The sequence below is a fragment of the Elephas maximus genome, chromosome 2, assembly GCF_024166365.1.
Source record: "Elephas maximus indicus isolate mEleMax1 chromosome 2, mEleMax1 primary haplotype, whole genome shotgun sequence".
Lineage (NCBI taxonomy): Eukaryota > Metazoa > Chordata > Mammalia > Proboscidea > Elephantidae > Elephas > Elephas maximus.
In genome coordinates, this window is record NC_064820.1 from 101541269 (window position 1) to 101565359 (window position 24091).

General features: G+C 36.8%; 1 protein-coding gene across 5 annotated transcripts in view; it reads right to left on the reverse strand.

Annotated features, from left to right (window-relative positions):
• KIAA0825 (KIAA0825 ortholog) overlaps positions 1-24091 on the reverse strand; it is a 445920-nt gene that overhangs the window by 170686 nt on the left and 251143 nt on the right. For 2 of the 5 annotated variants that reach the window (XM_049867902.1, XM_049867901.1), the window contains exon 21: positions 10267-24001. The exons of the other annotated variants lie outside the window; for them this stretch is intronic. In XM_049867902.1, coding sequence (XP_049723859.1) covers positions 23812-24001 — 190 coding nt within the window. In that variant the 3' untranslated portion in view covers positions 10267-23811. Of the gene's footprint in view, positions 1-10266; positions 24002-24091 lie in introns of those variants that run through there. 5 annotated transcript variants of the gene reach the window in all.

Genomic DNA, 24091 nt, shown 5'->3' on the forward strand with positions numbered 1-24091 from the left:
AGAAATAAAATAAGACTTGAATATACTGACTGAAAGGACATAGCATTTCCTTGGGAAAACTGTTACAGAATGATAAACATCAAGATATATGCCAGTAAGATAATTGGTCTTTAAAGATAAATAATTTTTTGGATGTTCAGGTAAAAATATCAAGTCACTAAAGGAAGAAAAATAGGCTAGCTTAAGAACTCTGGAGCTATGGCTATAAGTTCTATGATCCAATAAGTTTATATCCATTCAAGTTGTCATTCAAGTTTAAAGGCAACAAAAATTTTTAAATATGCAATATTCAGTGAAGACAACTATCATGAGTCCATTTGAAGAAACTACTAAAGACCAAACTTTAGTTAACTGAGAGATAAATGGAGAAATCACAGCAAAAGAACAACAGTGAGAACTGCATCCATTTAAATATAAACTAAAATTAAAATACCTATAAAAATAATGGTTAAGGAACAAAATGTAAGAGTTAAAAAGCAGCACGATTTGTAAATAATATATAACTAAAATTTTTTAGAGAGGAACTGAGGAATAAGTTTGATGTTATGATGGGTATGCCAATTTTCTTTTCTGTTATATGAGGAGTTAAAATATCTAATTAAATGCAAGCTTATTTAAAGCTATAAAAGTAAATAAAAAATCAAGACAAGTATCATTCAATTAAGATAAGGTAATGAAGAAGGGAATGTGAGAAGAAAGGTAGGTGGTAGCTGAAGATTGCAATTTTGTCGATGTTCCTTCTGGAGAGTCAATAGATAATTTCAAAGGAATATGATTAAGTATGTTATATCAAGTTATAGTTATATATGGTAATCATTACAAGACTTAATAGCAGAATACTACTACTGTGGGATAAACTAAGTGACTGTGGGACATAGAAAGAGGGGCTTACCTTTCACTATCTACTTGTAACCTTTGATTTTTGCAGTAGATGTGTGGCTTCACCCATGGAAGATAATTGCTTTTTTAAAACTTGACATTATCCAACATATGTTCAATATGATTCTTAATAACAAAACATAAATATGATCATTTTGGCACCCATACATGCTCACCTACTAAACACTCCCCATTTAAGGTTCAAAAACCATAAAGCGCCTCACAACTTGTGACTGCTTCGCTCTGTGATCTCACTGAGGAATTCTTTCCACTATACATGCTTTATTCCTCCTACTCTGGGCTCTTCTCAGTTCCTCAAAAGTTCTTTGATTTCTCTTGCCACAGTCTTTACCTCTGCTGTGCATACAGTCCATTAAACCTCAAATTGCACTTTGGTGTGGGTAAGTGTCCTGATGGAGTGCATTGTAGAGTTAATTAATATAGAGTAAATTAATGTTTACTAAAAGAAATGTTTAAACTAATATCGGGAGAATGAATGAAGGTTAACCAGCTGAATGAGCTAGTGAAGGTTTATGCAGAACATGAAAGCACCAAGCAAAAGCAATTGTAAGGGAAAAAGCCTGGAAGCAAGAGAAAGCAAAAACTTGAGGGGCTGAGCAAAATGTGATCAAATCAAATTTAGTAGACTACTAAGGGAGTAATACAATGAAATTAGGTTGGGTTTAATCCTGGGAATGCAATAGTGATTTTGACTATGATTTTATAATGCTATGAATCACACAATATAAAACAGTAAGTTCTACTATTATATATCCAGAGCCTTGAAGAGTTAGTGATATTAGTTAGACATACAATAAATATTTCTTGAATTAGTAAACTTTGAATAGTTTTGAAGAAATGGTCACAACATGATAAGGTTATTACAAAAGTTGAAGCTGACCAAGTAAAGCTCAGCCAATCCCACCTGTGTATTAACAACTAATGGAATACTTTGTGGACACCACCCACATTTACTTGAAGTGCATTTTTCTTTTAAAATGTAGAGTTCTTGTTACAGGGAAAGTGGGGTAAGTTCACTGAAGATGATCTCACACACAGATACAATTAAAAACCCTAGATAATAAAAAAAACAAACAAGACAAAATGAAACAAAAAAAAACCAAAATTACTCGACTATGAAAAATTAAAAAAAAAAAAATTAAATAATAGGTAGATTAGAGAAGGCAGTCAAACTTGAATAAAATTCAAGGTGGTAGCAGTGATTTTTCCAGGTTTTTTTTTTTTTTTCCTTCTTTTTGACCCTAACGCCCTAACGTAGGTTGAATCAAGAACTCTACAGCAGTTGTAGTCAGCAAAAACTCATAAAGAAACCCATCCTTCTGGCTAGAGGAAAAAAAATGAGGATGGGGGAAAAGTCCCTGTGATCCAGGCAGTATGAACATGTTCCTGGTTTTTGGTTTTTTTTCCTTCCTCTCCCATTCCTGCTGTGTGGCCAGCTCTACTTGCAGACCTGCATTGCCATGGTGGCAGCAGCAAGGGTACCTAAGATCAGGGGAGAAAATTTGCCCATCTGAATACAGGAACCAGGAAAAGGGGTTACTGTTGCTAAAGAGTACAGAGGAAATTTAATTTTCTCCCTTGTTTCATGTCACATCACCCCAACAGTAGCCCCAGCAATGCAGAATTGTGTCACAGAGAGGGAGGCTTAGAATATAAGAGAGCTCAACTTTTCTGGCCAAAAGACCAGGGAAAGGCTCCTGGAAGCCAGAGATTATGGGAGAAAGAGAAGAAAGCAAAGGAATACCTAATTATGTATATGAACCGAGGTAAGTCTCAGGCTCATTTTTAAGCTACACCTATGCAAAATACACCTAATAAGCACAGCAAAATCTTACTGAACTGAACTACAATATAAACACTACCCAAGTCCCAGATCAATCCCTGAATGGCTCATTTGAAGGGCAGACCTAAACAGACCGTAAAGGCTTGAAAACAGATTTGATATTGCAGTCACCACTCACAGAAAGTGAAACAGAACTTGCAATCTGAACCTAACTGGTTTGATTGCTTACTACAACAAAAAACAAAGCAAAATCTACACTATCCAGTGGATTTTAACAGGGCCCAGGATCTCACAATACTCAAAATGTCTAGGATATAATCTAAAATTACTCAACATAACAAAAACTAGAAAAACCTGACCAATTCACAGCAAAAAAAAAAAAAAAAAGACAACAGATGCTAAATTCTAGATGGAACCCTGGTAGTACAGTGGTTAAGAGCTCAGGCTGTTAACCAAAAGGCCAGCCACTCCTTGGAAACCCTATGGAGCAGTTCTACTCTGTCCTACAGGGTCACTATGAGTGAGAATCAACTTGATGGTGATGGGCTTAAGCCCTAGGTAAGAAACCCAGATATTAGAAGTATCAAAGTCTTTAAGGCAGACATTATAACAATGCTCCATGAAGTAAAAGTTAAGTACTTCTAAACCAACTGGAAAAACTGAAATTCCCAGCACAGAAATACATTATCTGAGATAAAAATTTCTGAGGAAGGGCTCAACAGAAGAATGGAAATGACAGAGAAAAGAGTTAGTAAATTTGAAGATAATTGAAGTGGGCTGAATAATGGCCTCCCAAGAATCCACTCTGTAGTGGTAAAGTGCTATGGCTGCTAACCAAAAGGTCGGCAGTTTGAATTCACCAAGCACTCCTTGGAAACCCCACGGAGCAGTTCTACTCTGTCCTACAGGGTCGCTATGAGTTGGAATCCACTCAACGACAGTGGGTTTGGTTTTTATAAGATATCCATGTCCCAATTCCCAGAACCTGTGAATGTTACCTTATATGTCAAAAGGGACTTTGCAGGTAAGGTTAAGTTAAGGATCTTGAGATGCGGATATTTTTCTGGATATTATTCTAGATAATCCAGAAGCAGAGGTTGAAGTGATGTACTTTTTGAGTTTGGAAGAAGGGGCCGCAAACTCAGGAATGCAGCTCTAACCCAACTCATTTCCTTCAAGTGGATTCCGACCCATAGCAACCCTATAGAGTAGAACTGCTCCATAGGGTTCCTAAGGCTGTAATCTGTATCTGCCACATTTTCTCCCATGGAGAGCCCCTGGGTTAGAACAGCTGACCTTTCAATTAGCAGCTGAGTGCTTTAACTATTGTACCACCAGGGCCCCTTAATGAAGCTCTAGAGGCTAGAAACAGCAAGGAAATGGATTCTTCCTTAAGCCACTGGAGAGAGTGCAGCCCTTACAACACCTTGGTTTTGGTTAGGTGAAGACATTTTGGACTTCTGACCTCCAGAGCTGTAAGATAATAAGTTTGCGTGGTTTTAAACCACTAGATTAGTGGTAATTTGTTACAACAGCAATAGGAAACTAATACAATAATTAATAGAAATTATTCGATTGAAGACTAGAGAGAAAAAAAGATTTTAAAAACATTAACATAGTCTGAGGTTGGAGATCACCCACCACCCCATGTGGAAGTTTAGGATTTTCTCAGATCTTTTATTGGCAATCATGTGACTTTCTAAATTCCCCCAGTTTACACAGGTGCTTCTGAATACCCCAACTTCCCAAAGAATCTGTCTTTACAACTCCTTGACTTTAGCCCTAAGCGTTCTGTTGTGTCTCAATCCAACAAGGACAAAACAGAGACCCACACTTTGCTTCAGTCCTTTAGGTTGCTATCTGAGAGATCAAAGAGATAAACACAGTAATTTGGGCATAAGGTGTGGTCTGATTCTTTCAGAACCCAGGACCAGGGTGCCAAGCTGGAAATGTGGATTGTCACTTCAAGTTGACTTCCCAATTGGGGTGGAAGGGAGAGGGGGCTGGGAGGGTATGCACCGAAAAAGTCACAAAGTTCACTACCATTTTCTTGACATTGCCTCTTTCTTGATTTAGTGTTTGCTTGGTTGCTGTGAATCGCTATATATGAAGGTTCTGACAAAGCTAGTTATGACAGTTTCTACTTTTTTTTTTTGATGGTTCTTTGGGGAATGGGAGCATGGAGCTTCTTACTTTGCCATCTTGGTGACGTCTGAAACGTTATTCTTAAGAACTCAGTGGAGAACCCCATTAAAACACCTTATGTCTTATTTCCTACAGCATTTTAATTTTAACCTCTCCCTCTCATACATTCGACACATATGTCTTCTCCACTAACAATAAGCCTGATGTTGCACTAGGCATTTGGGAGACAAATGTGAAACTCAAAGTCCCTAACTTCAAGGAATTTAATTGCAATTAAATTTTTCATATAGGCATAAAAATATACACTAGCTCAATAAGGTTTGGCACAAAATATTTTAGGTCTAAGTATAAACTTTATGAAATTAGGGAATGTACTGAATTTGATTTAGCATGGTAGTCCAATTTTGCGGCAAAGCAAGACTTGTTTTGTTCTTTAAAGAATAGGTGACTATAATTAGTATACCAACCTTATAAAATTCAAAAGGCATCCTTTCAAAGAATTTCTGTTTTTATCAGTGAACTCTGGAAGTACTAATCTTACTTTCTTAGATTGTCATTTAAAAGTAAGAATGTCTAGAAGCTTGCCCATGTGCATTGAAAAATACTACCCAGGCTTTCCTTGATATTATAAATAAAAACTTTAGATGAATTAATATATTATATGCCCAAAATCTGTGTTTCAATGGTTATTTTAGCTAACTTATTAAAAAAAAAAACAAAGAGAAATTTTGATCCATATATGAAAATGTTAATGCAAAAATTTATATATATTTCATATTTTCACAATTTAGGGCAATACTTTTCTTATGTCATTTTAAGTTCATGGTACTGGAAGACAATAAAACAGTCTGAGTGATTAAGTTACTAAGACTAATATGATACTGTTGTAATGAAATATAATACATTAGTTACTTGGACATTATGTGAAAAAGTTCCTGATGGATACATGTTATTGACCTTTAGCTACTCCAAAAAGCAAATGGAGCCATACCTGACAAACTTGGCGTATCAAATATCAACATCAGTTAAGCTCCATAGAGGAGTTAGGCGGTAATGGGAAAAAGTAAAATGTAACAAAAGTCTGTAGTTTGCAAAATTCAAATCGTACAATTATTCACCAATACAGTTCATAGCCTAGCACTTGAAGAATCTTGAGATGTATGCACTTAGTAGCAGAAGGAATACAGCTTACATACATCAATATTTACTTGCCATTTTTTCCGAGTATAAATCCACTGATGACTCTTTCTGATAGTTTTACTATAATGTTCTTTCTCCTTAAGATGTTGGCAAAAGAAGGACTATAAATGAACTAGTGCCCAGTAGCTTACCCAATGTTGTCACAAGATACATTCAGCTTTAAAACATAAAACTATAATATTGGTTTATAATAAGATAGAAAATACTACTGTAATCATTAAATGATAAATTTTTAGAAAAAATCTGGAAAAATATTCTTTTCCATATACTATGTAAACATAAACATAGTTTAATAATATGCAAAGAGATTACACATTTCTTGGCTTCAAATGGACAGAGTTTTGTTAAAGATTTCCATGTAAAATTTTGCTAAAATTCTCCATTTTATAAAGTGGATGACCAAGGAAATCAGCACACTTTCTGCCTTATATCTATTCAAAGCCATGCCAAAGTGGCTACACAAGCCTCATCCTCATCCTCATCATCATCATCATCATCATCACCACCATCACCACCATCGTATCTTTGAGAAGTACACCTAGCTGATCTCAATAAACCTGAATCAAGGCAGTGTGGTCTGTTACGGATGTGAAGGTTCTAGGTAAGCTGAAGGGCTGAGTCTGTAGATATTAGCTGAAAAAGAACATACCATATTTTTATGCAAATAATGTGCACCTTCTACGTTTGTTTGCTAACTGTGCCCTTCCCTGGAGGGTATTCTCATAAGTACCATTATGCCAACTTTTTTACATGTTGCTGTAAAAAATTAGCATAGCTCGCTTACAAAAAAACGCCTCCAGGGAGGAGGGTGCAGTTGGCAAGGAAACATAGAAAGTGCATGTTATTTGTGTAAAAACACGGTAGTCACTCATGGAAGAGTGGAAATGAAGCCGTGTTTGCATTTTCATGCAGCTATCTTCATGCTTATCCTCTTCCAAATATTATTTTAGACAGAAATTTCTTGATTAAGAGACATCAATAAAAAGTACCTGCACTGCGTGTGAATTTAGTGAAATAAAGGCATTGATGTCTTATAGTTATTTCCACTGCTACATAAAACTAAAATGATAGTTTTGATAATCTGAAATAATGGGACATTTGGGCAATCAACAAATATACTGTAGGGAATACTATACTGTGGGGAATAAATAAAGACTCCATTCATCTCAGATCAAGAACAACCTGAGAGATCTGCATCAAGATGGACAAACTATTCTCTAGTGATAGAGATGCCACTGACAAATGTTTAAATATATTGAAACAAGCGAGCTTTTTTCTTCAATTAACATTCTGTTTAACTAGTTAACAACATATATTTGTTAAGCTCCTAGAGACATACACACAAGCCACATTTTTAACAACTAGTTGTAAAATATAAGGAATAATTTTATATGCATGAATTTGTGATTTAGTGTCAAAATATCAGGTCAGAGGCTGAAATTCAGAGGATCAAATTTTAAGAATGTTGAAGTTCAGGGAAGTCAGTAGAGAGGCTTACATTAGAAATTTGAGAACTTCAATAAAAGTAGAGACTGAGAGTAGCTGTAGACAAAATCTCTGCATATGCCATATAATTGCTAGTAAGCTCAAGGTATTAACTACAGTTGTCCAAAAGTTTTTCCTACTGTGTCATTATTTACAGAAATTTAGGAGATGCCTCAGGCAGGCTTTCTCCTTTGAGACCAGGAATGAGAGAACTGACTGTGTCAATTCAATTCAATATTATATAAGAGAGTCTAGTGATTGGAAAGGAAGGAATTAAAATATCATACTTCTTGATGATATGATTATTTTAATAGAAAAGTGGCAAAATTTTTCAGGTAATTATTAGACTACATAAGTCTCGCAGAGTTGCTGGGCTTAACATCAACAATCATTTTATTTCTACATATCAACAAGCAAAAAATAAAAACATAAATATGTAACATAGTATCAAATACATCAATTATTTAGAAATAAATTACATGACAGATAGGTGAGATGGTTGTACAGAAAACTATAGAACATTAAGAGAAATTAAAGACCCAGGGAAGGATATACCATGTTCATGACATGGAAGGCTTAATATTATGATGGTAGTAATTTTCCCCAAATTCATCTACATAATCAAAACAAATCTAATCAAATCTCGACAGGCCCCCCTTTTTTTATGATCTTGACAAGATAATTCTAAAATATTTTCATGATTTGGGGGTAGGGAAAGATTTCTATAAAACAGTGAAAGAAAAATTGTTTCATAGAATTTTACTGCATTAAAATTAGAAACTTCTATTTACCAAAAGACATCATCAAGAAAGTGAAAAGGCAAGCCACGGAGTAGGAGAAGATTGTGCAACAAAGGGCTTATAACCCATCATCTCCCTTGTTCATCTACCTTCTTATACAAATCAATAAGAAAAACACAACCAATAGAAAAATAGGCCTAAGGCTTAAATGGGCATTTCACCAAGAGGCTATTCAAATGTTTAATAAATATATGAAAAAATATTGAACATCATCAGTAATCACACTTGTTAGAATATCTAAAAAGCCACATTTGTATTGGTGAGGCTATGATGCAAGGAACACTCTCATATATATCTGGCAGGAAGGGAAACTGGAACAACTAATTTGGAGAACAGCTTGGCATCATTGAAAGCTGAACGTATGCACAGTCTATGACCCAGCAATTCTACATTTAGGTAAATACCCAACAAAAATGTACACGTATCCACCAAGGGTCATGTACATAAATGTTCACAGCAATGTTACTCATAAGAGTTAAAAACTGGAAATAATCCAAATGTCCATCAACAGTGGAATGGGTACAATGGCTATAATCATACAATGGAATCCGTACAGATTAAAAATGCACAACTTTAACTACACTCTACTTTATGGATGAATTTTACAAACATAATGTGAGCAGAAGAAGCCAGAATGGAAAGAAAATACACGGTGTGATTTAATTTATGTCAAGTTTTTTAAAAAGGCAAATCTAGACTTCAGTGTTCAAAGTAAAGATAGCGGCAATCATAGGGGAAAAGATGGTGTTTGGTAGGGAGCATTAGGGGGCTTCAAGGGTGCTGGCAGTGTTCTATTCATGAGGGTTGGTTACAAGTGGTAACCCAGCCCAGTGCCTATAAGTGGTAGTTAAGTAAAAATATGCTTCGTGATACTTTATAGAACTGCACATTTATATTTTTGTGTCATTTTTTGTTTGTGTTATAGTTCACAATAAAAATCTTAAGTGATATATATTACAGGTGTGTTCACAGAAAACAAAATATTCATACCATTTGTCATTACAATTTGTATTTTGCTTGCAGTACGTACTGAAGATTAGGATGTGGGTTTAGAAGCCAGCCAGCCTTGGACTTGAATCCTAGCTTAGCCATGTACAAGCTGTGTGACATTGAACAAATTCTTACTTCATTTGAAATCATTTTTTCACTTTTAAAATTGAGAGCATGGCAAGTGTTTTATAGAATAGTTTTGAGGATGAAAAGTTTATGTAGAAATACACAGCATGTTGCCTGGCAGGTAACAAGTGCTCTAAACATATTAGGCTCTAACCCCTTCCCTTTAGAAAACAAATTTCTTGACATTTTTGAACCTAATATCATTGGATATTCTGGAATATTCTTATGTGACAACAGATTAAAAAATATTATGAAGAAACCAGAATCAGTTCTTTTTCAGTTCCAAAAAGTACACAGCAAGTTGAAAACTACCCCAGCTTAAGTTATTTGAGAGACGTTCTAGTTCCTTCACTCATTTTAATTAATCTAATTAGAAAACAAGGAAACTGGATTTATAGCTTTGCTATGAAGGTATAGATTTATGTCAAATGATAGTTTTTAAGAACGCAAACAGGATAAAGTCTTGAAGCAACAATTAGTCAAATATTTTTAAGAGCTGTTTATTAGGGTAACGAAAGAGTAAATTTACCTTTCAAGGATTGCTACTACTTACCATTTTTAAAGATTTCCTTTTGTATCCAAAAGACAATGAGAAAGTCTTTGATTTTCTATATACCATTTACAGAGGTTTAACTGTATATCTTACAAATGCTTCATTTTTTCCCCTAAATCTACTGTTAAATTACCCATGTAATTATCCCAGTAGAAACCATTATATCTTTTTATTGTTAATTTCATTAACACTTTACTGGTAGGAGTCTGGATGTATTTAAATGTCATTCGCAGAGTTTTTATTATGACAATTAATGGGAACATTTCCATATTATTTTAGGGAGGGTGTATAATTACTAGATTAAAGCAGTAACAGAAAATTATTAGCCACTAACAATATACATAAAAAATAAATGGCCATTAGACTTACTTCGAGGATATTTTTCAATGATTCCAGTGACAATATCTTTTTATACATATTTCCATTAAAATGAAGTTAATTCAGTTATAGTCCACCTGAAAATGAGATTATGATATAACGGCTCTTTGTTCTAGTCTTTGTCAACAAGAAAATAGTTGCTAAAAGTTATGCAGCGACATACATAGATAGTGAAATGGGGAAAAAAAGATACTGCTGCTACTGCTTACGTCCTGAGGATGCTGAAAACAAATATTTTGAGGCTAAATAAGCATAGAATACTCTGAGTAAATGAAAATTTCAAACACTTGTTTTTAATTTGAATTTAACCTTTATCCTTATATTATTATATACTTTATTTTCTAATCTATCACATAGAATTATTTATTGTTCTCCACCAAACTTGTTGAGTTAAATAATTTAATAAATGCTCAGTATACAATTCTCATTCCTTCCATTCTTACACAGTTACATCCTTATACTATTATTAATCCTCCAACTACTTTCAAATAAAAACAAGTAGTTATTAAGGGATTTCTCTCTGCAAGTACCTACTTAGAGTAAATCGGCTTGATGACTCCCTACCAATTCTTCCCAAGAGAATAGAGAATATACAACTGCTGTAGAAATATCAAGAAGAGTTTGTTCAATTTTATTTAGGCCACCATATATGGACCACAAATTAACTTCCTATTTATTTCTAGCTGTAACCCCCCCCCCATTCCTTTAAAGTAACCCTTTAATATCGGTGTCAACATAGGCTAGCAACTTAGTATTCATTGTATTTGATATTGCTTAAAATATCCAGACATTATAGAGTTTGGATATGTTGTCATATGAGAACTCTCATTATAATGGTATTTGCTGGGGTGAGATTTGAAGGGTAGAGCTAACAACTCATAATAACAGAAAATAATGGTCCAACTCACCTTAGCCAGGTGCTTTTCAAACTTCAATGTGCATATGAATCACTTGAGTATCTTGTTAGAATTCAGATTTTGATTCAATAGGTTTGGGTTGGGGCTTGAAATTCTGCATTTCTAATGCTGCTGGCCCATGGGGCAAGTTTTAAGAAGCAAGGCCCTAGAGAACTTACACAATTTATAACTGCACCATAAAACCACAAGTTGCCGTCAGGTTGACCCTGACTCATGGTGACCCCACGTGTATCAGAGTAGAATTGTGTTTTCAATGGCTAATTTTTTTGAACATAGATCACCAGACCTCCCTTCTGAGGTGCCTCTGGGTGGAATCGAACCTCTACACTTTCACTTAGCAGCTGAGCACATTAACTATTTGCACTACCCAGGAACTTCATAATTATTCCATGCTTAATCCTATTTCCTCTTCTCAATGAGTACCAATATATTATTCAATATTTTTTAAGATTAATAAAATGAAACTTCAATGAGGAAAAAAATATGTATCATTTTGTACTCAGTATTAACTTCCATTTGAGCAAAAAGCAAAAATACAAGTTGCTGTAGGACTTACAGTAGTAGATCTGGGAATGCCAGGCTTTCGTAAGGTTATCACATATATTTTACTGGACTTCACTGAAATTTCCCCCAAATCGTAAACTATACATTCATTTGAAAACTTACGAGCTGTCATTCTGTTTCCAGACTTCAGACAAAACCATACATCAAACTTAAGATTTAATTTGACTTCTTTAGTGATGTACCAAATTTTTATAAAATAAAATAAAAAATATTGTTTTGTTGGCGAGAGATCAATGAAAAGAGAAACACAAATAGTCAAACAGTTAACCTGAAGTAGAGGATTTCTTCTGGTTAAAAAAACAGTAGTTTACAATACAGTCCTTCCAGGCTTCTAGGAAATTACATTAACACATCTGCAGACATTTCCTTATGGATGAAATCCTTCTGAGTGGTTCAGCTCAAAAACACATGCTGCAGTGGATTTTCCCTCCTGATAAACGACATGGACAAATTCCACCCTCTAACTACCTTTCCTGTAGTACAGGAGAACACATTTTAAAATTAAAGGAGAGTAAATAAGCACGAGGAAACATTTTTAAAAATAGCAATAAAAAATACTAATAAGAATTCTTCCGAAAGACAATATCAAATCTGATTCTTTTTCAAGAAATCTGAATTTTACGAAAGAAACATTTCATAGAAGGTTTGGGGGAAGTTTAGCGTTTCAAAATATGTGTTAAAAACAAAAGAGTTGGAATTGTGCTGGGTTAAAATGTGTTCATGAATGGGTCTAGTTTGACAACTTAGCCTGTCTGATGTGACTTTCACAGTCTGTTGGCAGTTTGTAGGCAAGCCATCACACCTGTGACTCTGTAGTTGATTAATGAGTCTTTCAGCTCATTGCTACCATCTGAAGGAGGGCTATGGCCTTTCTGAGCTTCACTGGTTTATTCGCCTTAAACTGCAGTCCTGATGAGGTATCTTCCACAAGAAAATCATACCTGGTTAAAGCTAATGAAATCCTCAATATGTCATTTTCTAGACAAGTCAAAAAGCATGTAAAACTAGACAAAAGATGTATTCAAGTAACATGAATGTAGTTTTGTCATAACCTGCCAATCCAACGAGTAACGCAAAAAAAGCCTTACTCAATGACATGTTTCACAGTGTCAACTTTGAGAGTGATAATTCTGAATTCTCTGTGCTAGAAGAGGACTTCTACAGTACCATCTCTTCTGCCATATACAACATCTATTTTCTTCAAAACTAGTAAGGTTCCAGCTCATGGCTAGATATGCATTCACCTTTAATCAATACAATCAGGGAATTTTTAACCCTTGGTCCACCTGAAGGGTGGCTGGTGGTCTTACAACTCTTTCTTGAGAGAAAGGCAGCAATGCAACAGTTTTTTCCCGAATCCTGATCTGGAGACTGAAAAGCCTTTTAAAACATAAACGATAAATTCCTTCCCTATCCTCTTCAAATAAAGTACAAACTAGAGAAAGGGAAAAAGCAGAAAGAGTGACAAAGAAAGACAGAATTGAACGAATAGATAACTACAGTCTAGCATAGGGCAACAAACAAAAAGCAGTTGTCATCAAGTTGATTCCAACTCATGGTGACTCGATTTGTGTCAAAGCAGAACTGTGCTCCATAAGGTTTTCAATGGCTGATTTTTTCAGAAGCAGATCACCAGGCCTTTCTTCTGAGGTGCCTCTGGGTGGACTCGAACTGCCAACTTTTCTCTTAGCAGTCGAGAGTATTAACTGTTTGCACCACGAAATAGTGGAAAATTAAAGAAACAAGGAAGATATAAACATTTTTCCCTTCGGGGTTTCAGGTATAGTTTTATTTTTCAAGTGCTATTAATTTCCACAACACAGAACAAAATATTTTTTAAAAATGCTAAAATTCATTTCAAAGGTAAATAAATGCCCGTTACTCTTTATTCTGGATTTTGAACCAGCATTCCCTGCCACTATCTACAGACAAAAGCATAAGGTTTAGCCATATTTAAGTGGCAGAGAGAATCACAACGCTCTTGGTACTATCAATAAATGAGAAAGAATCAAGTTTCCATTTCAGCAATCATCAAATTCTGATCCATGATACTAACAAAACTTTTGAACCACTGTAATGGAAGGGTACTTGATGATTTTCTGATACAGTTATTCATATCGCTACCACCATGTTTCCATTCATCTAAAATTGAAATTGACTGGGTAAATAATGAGTAGCATTTCTATGTATTTTGTCAGGAACATTAAAAAACTATTATCTTTTATTTTACCATGCATAATATTAAGAATAATTCTTCATTATCACCACAATCATTGCAATTTTTCCAGTTTCCTATCTGATGCCTCTGCTAAGAATTATGGAATGATAAATATTTAATAATTTACTAATCTTAATTTGTAATTCTATGGTGTTTATTTGGAAAAATTGATTTTGGCTGGTAAAAGTATCAATTCTTTCAAGAACTTAACTGAACAATGTTACCAATGACTAAGCACTCGCAAAGTGTTTGATCATTCCAACAAATTTTTAAATTGTTACATCAATTATTTTAATATTGCTTGCAAATTTAAATCACATGAGGTAACTTTTTAAAAAGTACAAATGACAGTCTTATCTCTCTCTAGAGATTCTGGTTTAATTCATTGGTGGGAGGCCTGGGCATTGGTATTTTTTTTAAACTCTGTTCTCAAATGATTCTAATGTGCAACTGAGTAAGCATCAGTGCTCTACATAATAATTCTCATGTTTATTTTGCTGTCCAAAAGAATGTTGTTTTTGTTAGGTGCTGTCAAGTTGGTTCCAACTCGTAGCGACTCTATGAACAGCAGAATGAAACACTGCTTGGTCCTGCTCTATCTTCACAATCATTGCTTTGCTTAAGACCATTGTTGCAGCCACTGTGTCAATCCATCTCATTGAGAGTCTTCCTTTTTTTCACTGACCCTCTACTTTATCAAACATGATGTTCTTCTCCAGGGATTGGTCCCTCCTGATAATGTGTCCAAAGTATGTGAGATAAAGTCTCATCATCCTCACTTCTAAAAAGCATTCTGGCTGAACTTCTTCCAAGACAGATTTGTTCATTCTTCTGGCAGTCCATGGTATATTCAATATTCTTCACCAACACCATAATTCAAGGCATTGATTCTTCTTCCGCCTTCCTTTTTCACTGCCCAGCTTTCACATGCATATGAGGTTACTGAAAATACCATAGCTTGGGCCAGGCACACCTTAGTCCTCAAAGTGGTATCTTTGCCTTTGAACACTTTAAAGAGGTCCTTTACAGCAGATTTGCCCAATGCAACACGTTGTTTGATTTCTCAACTGCTGCATCCATGGGCAGTCAAAAAGAATGAAAAGCTTAATCCAACCAAGGAAAAGCAATTTTTCAAATTAAATTGAAAAATGAAATGATCAGTCTCTGGGATTCATAGATCTATTAAGAAAGAATGCTGAGCCATAGTCAGAAATCCTGGGCTTGAGTCGTTGCTCAGCTATCTACTAGCTCCTATGCCTTAGTAAATTGCTCAAGATAAATGTTTTCTAAGTTACAAAATGAGAAAAATAAGACTTTTTCCAGCTTTAGACACAAGTACTTTCCAAGCATTCAGAACACTGTTCTTAAATGGTAATAAGAGTACTTATTTGATTCCATATACTGGAAGTAGGGACTAAGCCAGAATCAGCAAACATGTGTCACTTAAACCATCATTCTCCTCTCTGTCTGTGGCAGACATTGCTAATTGATCACAGCATGACAGAAAAACCACTACCTTCCTGGAGTTCACACTCAAGATAAAGCTATTTTCAATTTGAGAGATAGGTGCTTATCAGCTGTTCTATTTCTAAAGAGATGATAGAGCAGAGTAGTGAGCAGGGGACTAAAAATGTCCAAAAAGAATAAAAAATTGTGAACACAGTTCAGGAGCAGGGACACCATGACTCACAACACATAAATCAGGTCCTTATGGCAGTCATAACCCTTACTACTACTTACCAAACAAAACTTTTATCAGAACCTAGCTTCCAATGTCAACCTAGGCTCTGGTGTTAATTCACCTCAAGGGAGATATTTACCAGATTTGCTTAAAGTTGTATTTTTCACTGTAAATTAGTAAAATGGAGTTCTGGTTTTACAATAGCCTCTTGTGAGTTTGATTAGTGTGAGTCAATACTCCTGTATGAAATCAAGCTGCCAGACCTTCAAAGCTAAGGACCAGATCTTTGACTAGGGTGGAAATCCCAATTAAATCATGCCTTGCCTAGGGGTTCAGTTATCTTCTAGCAATGAAGGATTCAGTGAAGAAAATTCTTGCAAATATAATTAAAATAATTCCTAACGAAAATATTTTCTTATATAAACTAAGAAAAATGATGACTAGAAAACTGCCAAAACTTTTGCATTTTTGCAGCCTTTTTCATACTTAAAAGCAATAAAATTTACATAAATGCCATAATGATGAAATTGGGACAAGAGAGTCTATGCTCTTTGAGGGCAGGTCTCCCATCTCATGCTGTCCCAGGTGCCACCGCTGATGGTAAATCCTGTACCAAAAGACAGACTAGTCACACCATCTGCTGCCTCCAGGGAGACAAACTGCACATTTCAAAGTATGGCAACGTTCCATTATAGCATAATGAAGAAAATGGAAAACATATTAGCAAACTGAACACTTTGGGGAAATTTCATTTTCAAATTGTGTGCTGTTTAGCTTTTAAAGAAGTAAAATTATTAAATAAAATGTGCGAGAGGAAGCAAATATTCTCCCTTGTAGCAAAATTACGAATGCTTTTACTCTGTGAAAATAACTTTATTTCCAGCCGATACATTAAAATCACACATACAACCCACATTTTCAGAGTTGTTATGAATTAGCATCTATAGCTGACATGTACACACTTCTGCTAAAACCAAATTTCAGTCCTGAAATCCTCGTTAGATTATGGACTAAAAGAGAAAAATGAACGATCAATTAGGAAACAGTTCTACTTAGTATCTTCTTTGGAAATCCCTTGAACTTGTTAAACCCATTGCTGTCGAGTCGATTCTGACTCATAGCAACCCTAGGCACGGCAGAGCGAAACACTGCCCAGTCCTGCACCACCCTCATAATCGTTGTTATGCTTGAGCCCATTATTGCAGCCACTATATCAATCCACCTTGTTGAGGGTCTTCCTCTTTTTTGCTGACCCTCCATTTTACCAAGCATGATGTTCTTCTCGAGGGACTGGTCCCTCCTGATAACATGTCCAAAGTATCTGAGATGAAGTCTTGCCATCTTTGTTCCTAAGGAGCATTCTGGCTGTACTTCTTCCAAGACAGATTTGTTCTGGCAGTCTATGGTATATTCAATATTCTTCGCCAACACCATAATTCAAAGGCATCAATTCTTATTTGGTCTTCCTCATTCATTGACTGGCTTTTGCATGCATGTAAGGCAATTGAAAACATCATGGAGTGGGTTGGGTGTATCTTAGTCCTTAAAGTGACATCTTTGCTTTTTAACACTTCGAAGAGGCCTTTTGCAGCAGATTTGCTCAATGCAGCGTGTCTTTTGATTTCTTGACTGCTGCTTCCACCGGCGCTGATTGTAGATCTAAGTAAAATGAAATCCTTGACAATTTCAATCTTTTTTTCATTTATCATGATGTTGCATACTGGTCCAGTTGTGAGGATTTTTGTTTTCTTTATTTTGAGGTGTAATCCGTACTGAAAGCTGTGTTCTTTGATCTTCATCAGTAAGTGCTTCAAGTCCCCTTCACTTTCAGCAAGTAAGGTTGCGTTATCTGCATGATGCAGGTTGTTAATCAGTCTTTCGTCTATCCTGATGCCCCGTTCTTCTTCGTATAATCCAGCGTTCAGATTATTTGCTCAGCATACAGACTGAACAAGTACGGTGAAAGGACAAAACTCTGACACACACCTTTCCTGACTTTAAACCACGTAGTATCTCCTTGTTCTGTTCGAATGACTGGCTCTTGATTTATATACAAGCTCCTCATGAGCACAATTAAGTGTTCTGAAATTCCCATTCTTCCCAATGTTATCCATAATTTGTTATGATCCACACAGTCAAATGCCTTTGCACAGTCAATAAAATACAGGTAACCATCTTTCTGGTATTCTCTGCTTTCAGCCAGAATCCATCTGACATCAACAGTGATATCCCTCATTCCACATCCTCTTCTGAATCTGGCTTGAATTTCTGGCAATTCCCTGTTGATGTACTATTGCAGCTGCTTTTGAATGATCTTCAGCAAAATTTTACTTGTGTGTGATATTAATGGTATCGTCCAATAATTTCTGCATTCGATTAGATCAGCTTTCTTTGGACTAGACATAAATACAGATCTTGTCCAGTCAGTTGGCCAGGTAGCTGTCTTCCAAATTTCTTGGCATAGTTGAACGAGCACTTCCAGTGCTACATCCATTTGTTGAAACATCTCAATTGGTATTCCATCAGTTCCAGGAGCCTTGTTTTTTCACCAGTGTCTTCAGTGTAGCTTGGACTTCTTCCTTCAGTACCATCGGTTCTTGATCAAATGCTACCTCCTGAAATGATCGAACACTGACCAATTCTTTTTGGTATAGTGACTCTGTGTATTCCTTCCATCTTCTTTTGATACTTCCTGCATCGTTCAGTATTTTGTCCATTGAATCCTTCAATATTGCAATTCGAGGCTTCAGTTTCTTCTTCAGTTCTTTCAGCTTGAGAAATGCTGAGTGTGTCCTTTCCTTTTGGTTTTCTACCTCCAGGCCTTTTCAGATGTCATTATAATACTTTGTCTTCTTGAGCCACCCTTCAAAATCTTCTGTTCATCATTTCTTCTGCTTGCTTTAGCTACTTAACTTTGAAGAGAAAGTTTCAGAGTCTATTCTGACATCCATTTTGGTCTTATATTTACCCTATAGGATAGAGTAGAACTGCCTCGTAAAATAGGATAGAGTAGAACTGCCTCACAGGCAGTAAAAAAGCTGTAATCTTTACAGAAGCAGACTGCCACATCTTTCTCCCATGGATCGGCTGGTGAGTTTGAACTGCCGACATTTCAGTAAGCAGCCGAGCACTTCACCACTCTGCCACCCTTTGGGGTCTATAAATCTACCTTGAGGCCACCTCAGACCAGCCAGTTCAGAGCAACAAACATGAGGACACTGGTTTGGAAGCATCACTATCCCTCTAAGGCAAACCTGCCACTGTCAAGTACGCCTACCTTTCAGAGAAAGCTTTAGCTCTGAAGAACAGACTGTGCAGCTCCGGAACAGTGTTAACTGCACGAACACCAAGAGATTAAAAGCAAGACAAACCAGGTACACCTCTCATACTTGACAAGGCCAGTATGAAGCTGGCACAGCTTGTCTGAAGAGCCATCAATCACGTACTAAGAGTGCCCTCATGAAGGTACATTCCATGAGAGCCAGATAAATATAAGGCAAATAGAATTTTAGTGACAGTCTACAAGGCCACTTGATCTATGAATTACACAGGCCCTGCAATTGCTTACAAATGCCTGAAAGCCTGGGCCAGATGAGGCTGAGGATTCTGAAGAGCGAAATCTGTAATTCCTTCAAGAGTCTCTAGTTATAGGCCTAAATAGGATTGTTGCTTCCTTATCTTCCCCATTATCCTTCACTCAGTTTAGCATTTGTCCTAAGCATTTTGTCCTAAGCAGCCTAATACATATTCATTCAGGTGTGCCTATATGTTGCCAACAGAACTGATTTGACAGTGAAAAACACAATGAAGAAGCCATCACTCTAGTCAAAATAACCTGGGTGCAACATAATATCTCTCTCCTATTGTGTTACTATGTTGAAACTTCTGTCTAAACTACCTCTCACCTTGGCCACCTGGCTGACTGATCAAGCTGCAGTACGTAACTCCAGCATCACCACCTCCTAGATGTCTTTCCTAACTCCTGCATTTGGTCTGAGCTAGCTCTCCCTCCTGTGATCTTCTGCTGTACTTACCCAGTAACTTGTATGAACCAACTTGTATGAACCTCTATGATAGCTATAACCACTGATTTTCTAGTCTCTCTCTACTAGATTCTGAGTTCCTTGACAGCAGGGTTTGCTTCTGGGTTATTTCTTTATCTGTGTGCCTAGTGAATGCTTGATGGATGGATGAATGAACAAATAGTCATGGATCCATCTATTTACTCAAAGTCTTGCTGGACTGACTAATGGGATGGGAGTATTCTTAAAATCAACACAGTTGTCAGTTATGCAATACTTGACTTTTGTCTGCTAGCAAATGCTTTCTCTGTGTAATAAAATAGCAACAGTCTGTGTTGTCCTTCATACTAAGTTATCTATTTCCAGTGAGTCCTAACTATCTTCAAACCCTTTATGGCCATGACTTGCTGAAATGAGTAAGGTGATATTCTTTACTGGCTTTAGGCTGAACCAGATGAACAAATATGCCAAAAGCATAATGCTGATGTCATGAAAGAGCCTTCTGAGCGAGATAGGTAAACAACAAAGCATTAAACAGGTTACTGCTTTCCAAATTCCTAGTTGGTGCAAATGGTTAACATGCTTGACTGCTAACCAAGAGTTTAGGGGCTTGAGTCCACCCAGAGGCTCCTTGGAAGAAAGACCTGGCAAGACAGTTCCAAAAAATTAGTCACTGAAAACCCTATGCAGCACAGTTCTGTTGTTGTTGTTAGGTGCGGTCGAGTTGCTTCCAACTCATAGCGACCTTACGCACAACAGAATGAAACACTGCCCAATCCTACGTCATCCTAACAATAGTTGCTATATTTGAGCTCACTGTTGCAGCCACTGCGTCAATACATTTCATTGAGGGTCTTCTTCTTTTCCACTCACCCTGTACTTTGCCAAGCATGATGTCCTTCTCCAGGGACTCATCCTTCCTGACAACATGTATGTAAGTATGTAAGATGCAGTCTCGCCATCCTTGCTTCTAAGGAGCATTCTGGTTGTACTTCTTCCAAGACAGATTTGTTCATTCTTTTGGCAGTCCATGGTATATTCAATATTCTTCACCAACACCACAATTCAAAGGCATCAGTTCTTCTTTGGTCTTCCTTATTCATTGTCCAGCTTTCACATGCATATGATGCAGTTGAAAATACCACGGCTTGGGTCAGGCACACTTTAGTCTTCAAGGAGACATCTTTGCTTTTCAACACATTAAAGAGGTCCTTTGCAGCAGATTTACCCAATGCAACACATCGTTTGATTTCTTGACTGCTGTTTCCATAGGTGTTGATTGTGGATCCAAGTGAAATGAAATCCTTGATAACTTCAGTCTTTTCTCTGTTTATCATGATGTTGCTCATTGGTCCAGTTGTGAGGATTTTTGTTTTCTTTATGTTGAGGTGCAATCCATACTGAAGGCTGTGGTCTTTGATCTTCATTAGTAAGTGCTTCAAGTCTTTTTCACTTTAAGCAAGCACAGTTGTGTTATCTGCATGACGCAGGTTGTTAATGAGTCTTCCTCCAATCCTGATGCCCCATTCTTCTTCATATAGTCCAGTGTCTCAGATTATTTGCTCAGCATACAGATTGAATAGGTATGGTGAAAGGATACAACCCTGATGCACATCTTTCCTGACCTTAAACCAATCAGTACCTCCTTGTTCTGTCTGAACAACTGCTTCCTGATCTATGTAAAGGTTCCCCATGAGCACAGTTAAGTGTTCTGGAATTCCCATTCTTTGCAATGTTATTCATAATTTGTTATGATCCACACAGTGGAATGCCTTTATATAGTCAATAAAACACAGGTAAACATCCTTCTAGTATTCTCTGCTTTCAGCCAGGATCCATCTGACATCAGCAATGATATCCCTGGGTCCACGTCCACTTCTGAAACCAGCTTGAATTTCTGGAAGTTCCCTGTTGAAATACTGCTGCAGCCATTTTTGAACGATCTTCAACAAAATTTTGCTTGCGTGTGATATTAATTATTAAAAAAACTTAATATATTGTGATATTCATTATATTGATCTATAATTTCTGCATTCGGTTGCATCACTTTTCTTGGGAATAGGCATAAATATGGATCTCTTCCAGTCATTGGCCAGGAAGATGTCTTCCATGTTTCTTGGCTTAGATGAGTGAGCACCTCCAGCACTGCATCCGTTTGTTTAAACATCTCAGTTGATATTATGTCAATTCCTGGAGCCTTGTTTTTCACCAATGCCTTCAGAGTAACTTGGACTGCTTCCTTCAGTACCATTGATTCCTGATCATATGCTACCTCTTGAAATGGTTGAACATCGACTAATTCTTTTTGGTGTAACGATTCTATGTACTAGTCAGAATCAACACAATAGCAACTGGTTTTCCAAATCTTGCCAGCCCTGATCAATTTTTTACCCTAGGATAATGATTATTATTAGGTTTTAATTTATTAACTTGGGATAATCAATTGTTTGACCTTAAGATAGCCACCAGCTTCCCGGTCATAAACCAGATCCCGTATTTCTTTATGGCTTTAGAAAACTTTCATTTTATACAAACCAGAGTATTCTATTTTTACTCACTATTTTTCTAAATTTCAACATTTATCCTGATCTTTTTTTTTTTTTCATTTAAAACTCCATTCAGAATGATGACTTAATGCTTGAAGGATATGTTAAGGTTTAAATGACAAAGGAAAGTACAGATTTGTTATCTCAGGTGAAAGAGATTATAGGGGAGCTGGTGAGGTAGAGTGAGAGATTTGTAACTTTTACTTTACACAATTTCTGTATTGTTAAACTTCTAATGAGCACATATGGAATTTAAAATAGTTTAATTAAGCTTTTCAAAGAGCAATGAACAAAGCCTGTTTCTCTCAGTGATCCTTTTCTTACCACAGAAAGTTCTATAAGCAAAAGAAAGTCATTCCAAAACACAGTAAATTTATACAGAGAGCCAAGGAGCATTAATTGAACCTCCTCCCCCATGCTTTCACCATTGTGCTACCCACGGTAAGTTACAGCCAAGAAGAGCCTAGAGCTGTGTTTTCCAGGTCCTTATAACCTATCTGGGGAGACAAGATAATCAAAGAGACATTAGGGAACATCACAAGATAACACATGCTGCAACATTAACATGTATAACTTAGTCTATAAATACCCTGAGAATTTGGAAAATGGGAGACTATTAAGAGCTATAGGACTGGGAAGGGGCTTCTTGGTGGGCCTGAGCTGGCCTGAGAAGGGCAGAGGCTGGAGGATGATAGTCAAGGCAAGCACAGAGGATAAATCTGGGCAAAGGCCAATGAAACATTAACACAGAACTCTTCATTTGTGGATGTTAGGAAGTAATGACTTCTGAATAGTTGTCTTCCTCTTCCAGCTGCAGCAGTCTTTTCATCTGTAGCACTGGATCTACCAATTACCTGAGGTAAGCCTTAGCCTTGGTCAGGAAATGATGAGAAGCTGCTGTCTCTGAGGGCAAACACCTGCGTCAATTTCATCCTGGATGGTGGAGTGTTTTATCCAGACTCCAAGTCTAGATCCTGATTTCTGAGTAAGTCAAAATCCACAGATGAGCAGAGGAACCGGTGCACAGTGGATTTTTAATGTTCATTGAACGACTGTCAAATATTGGCCCTTTCTGGCTAGATCCTCCCTGCTTTTGGCTCATGGGATCCAGGCATCACCTTCCAGAGCTCACACTGTGCCTTAAGCCCAGACAGGAGCCACATAGCCAGCTCCTAATAAAGAGAGTACTCTGAATGGTTCTCTCCTCATCTCTGCTTTTTCTCCTTATTCCCTCTCCCACCATTTTGCAATTATCTGGATGCTTGCCTTACTATTTTGTGCCTGGCCCGTGTTTAGCCCTTGCAACTTACTCTGGCCTGCTCAAAAAGGAGGACTGAAGAATAGTTAAAAACAATTACAACTAATATTTATAGAGCATTTCCTATGTTCCAGGCCCTGTGCTACATAATGGGAGTTAAGTGTTTTCATCTGCCTGGCACACAGTAAGGAAGATATTGTTATTATCTCTATTATAAAACCAAAACCAAACCAGTTGCTGTCAAGTCAATTCTGACTCATGAAGATCCCATGTATGTCAGAGTAGAACTGTGCTCCGTAGGGTTTCAATGGCTTGTTTTTCATAAGTAAATCACTAGGCCTTTCTTCCAAAGAGCCTCTGGGTGGACTCGAACTTCTAGCCTTTTGGTGAGCAGCTGAGGGCTTAACAATTTGCACCACCTGAGGGACTCCATCCCTATTACAGGTAAGAAAAAGGAGGCTTAGAGAAAGGATTTGAACCATGGGTTGTCTCGCTCTGTAGTGGGCAGAGGGATGGTGGGCCTTG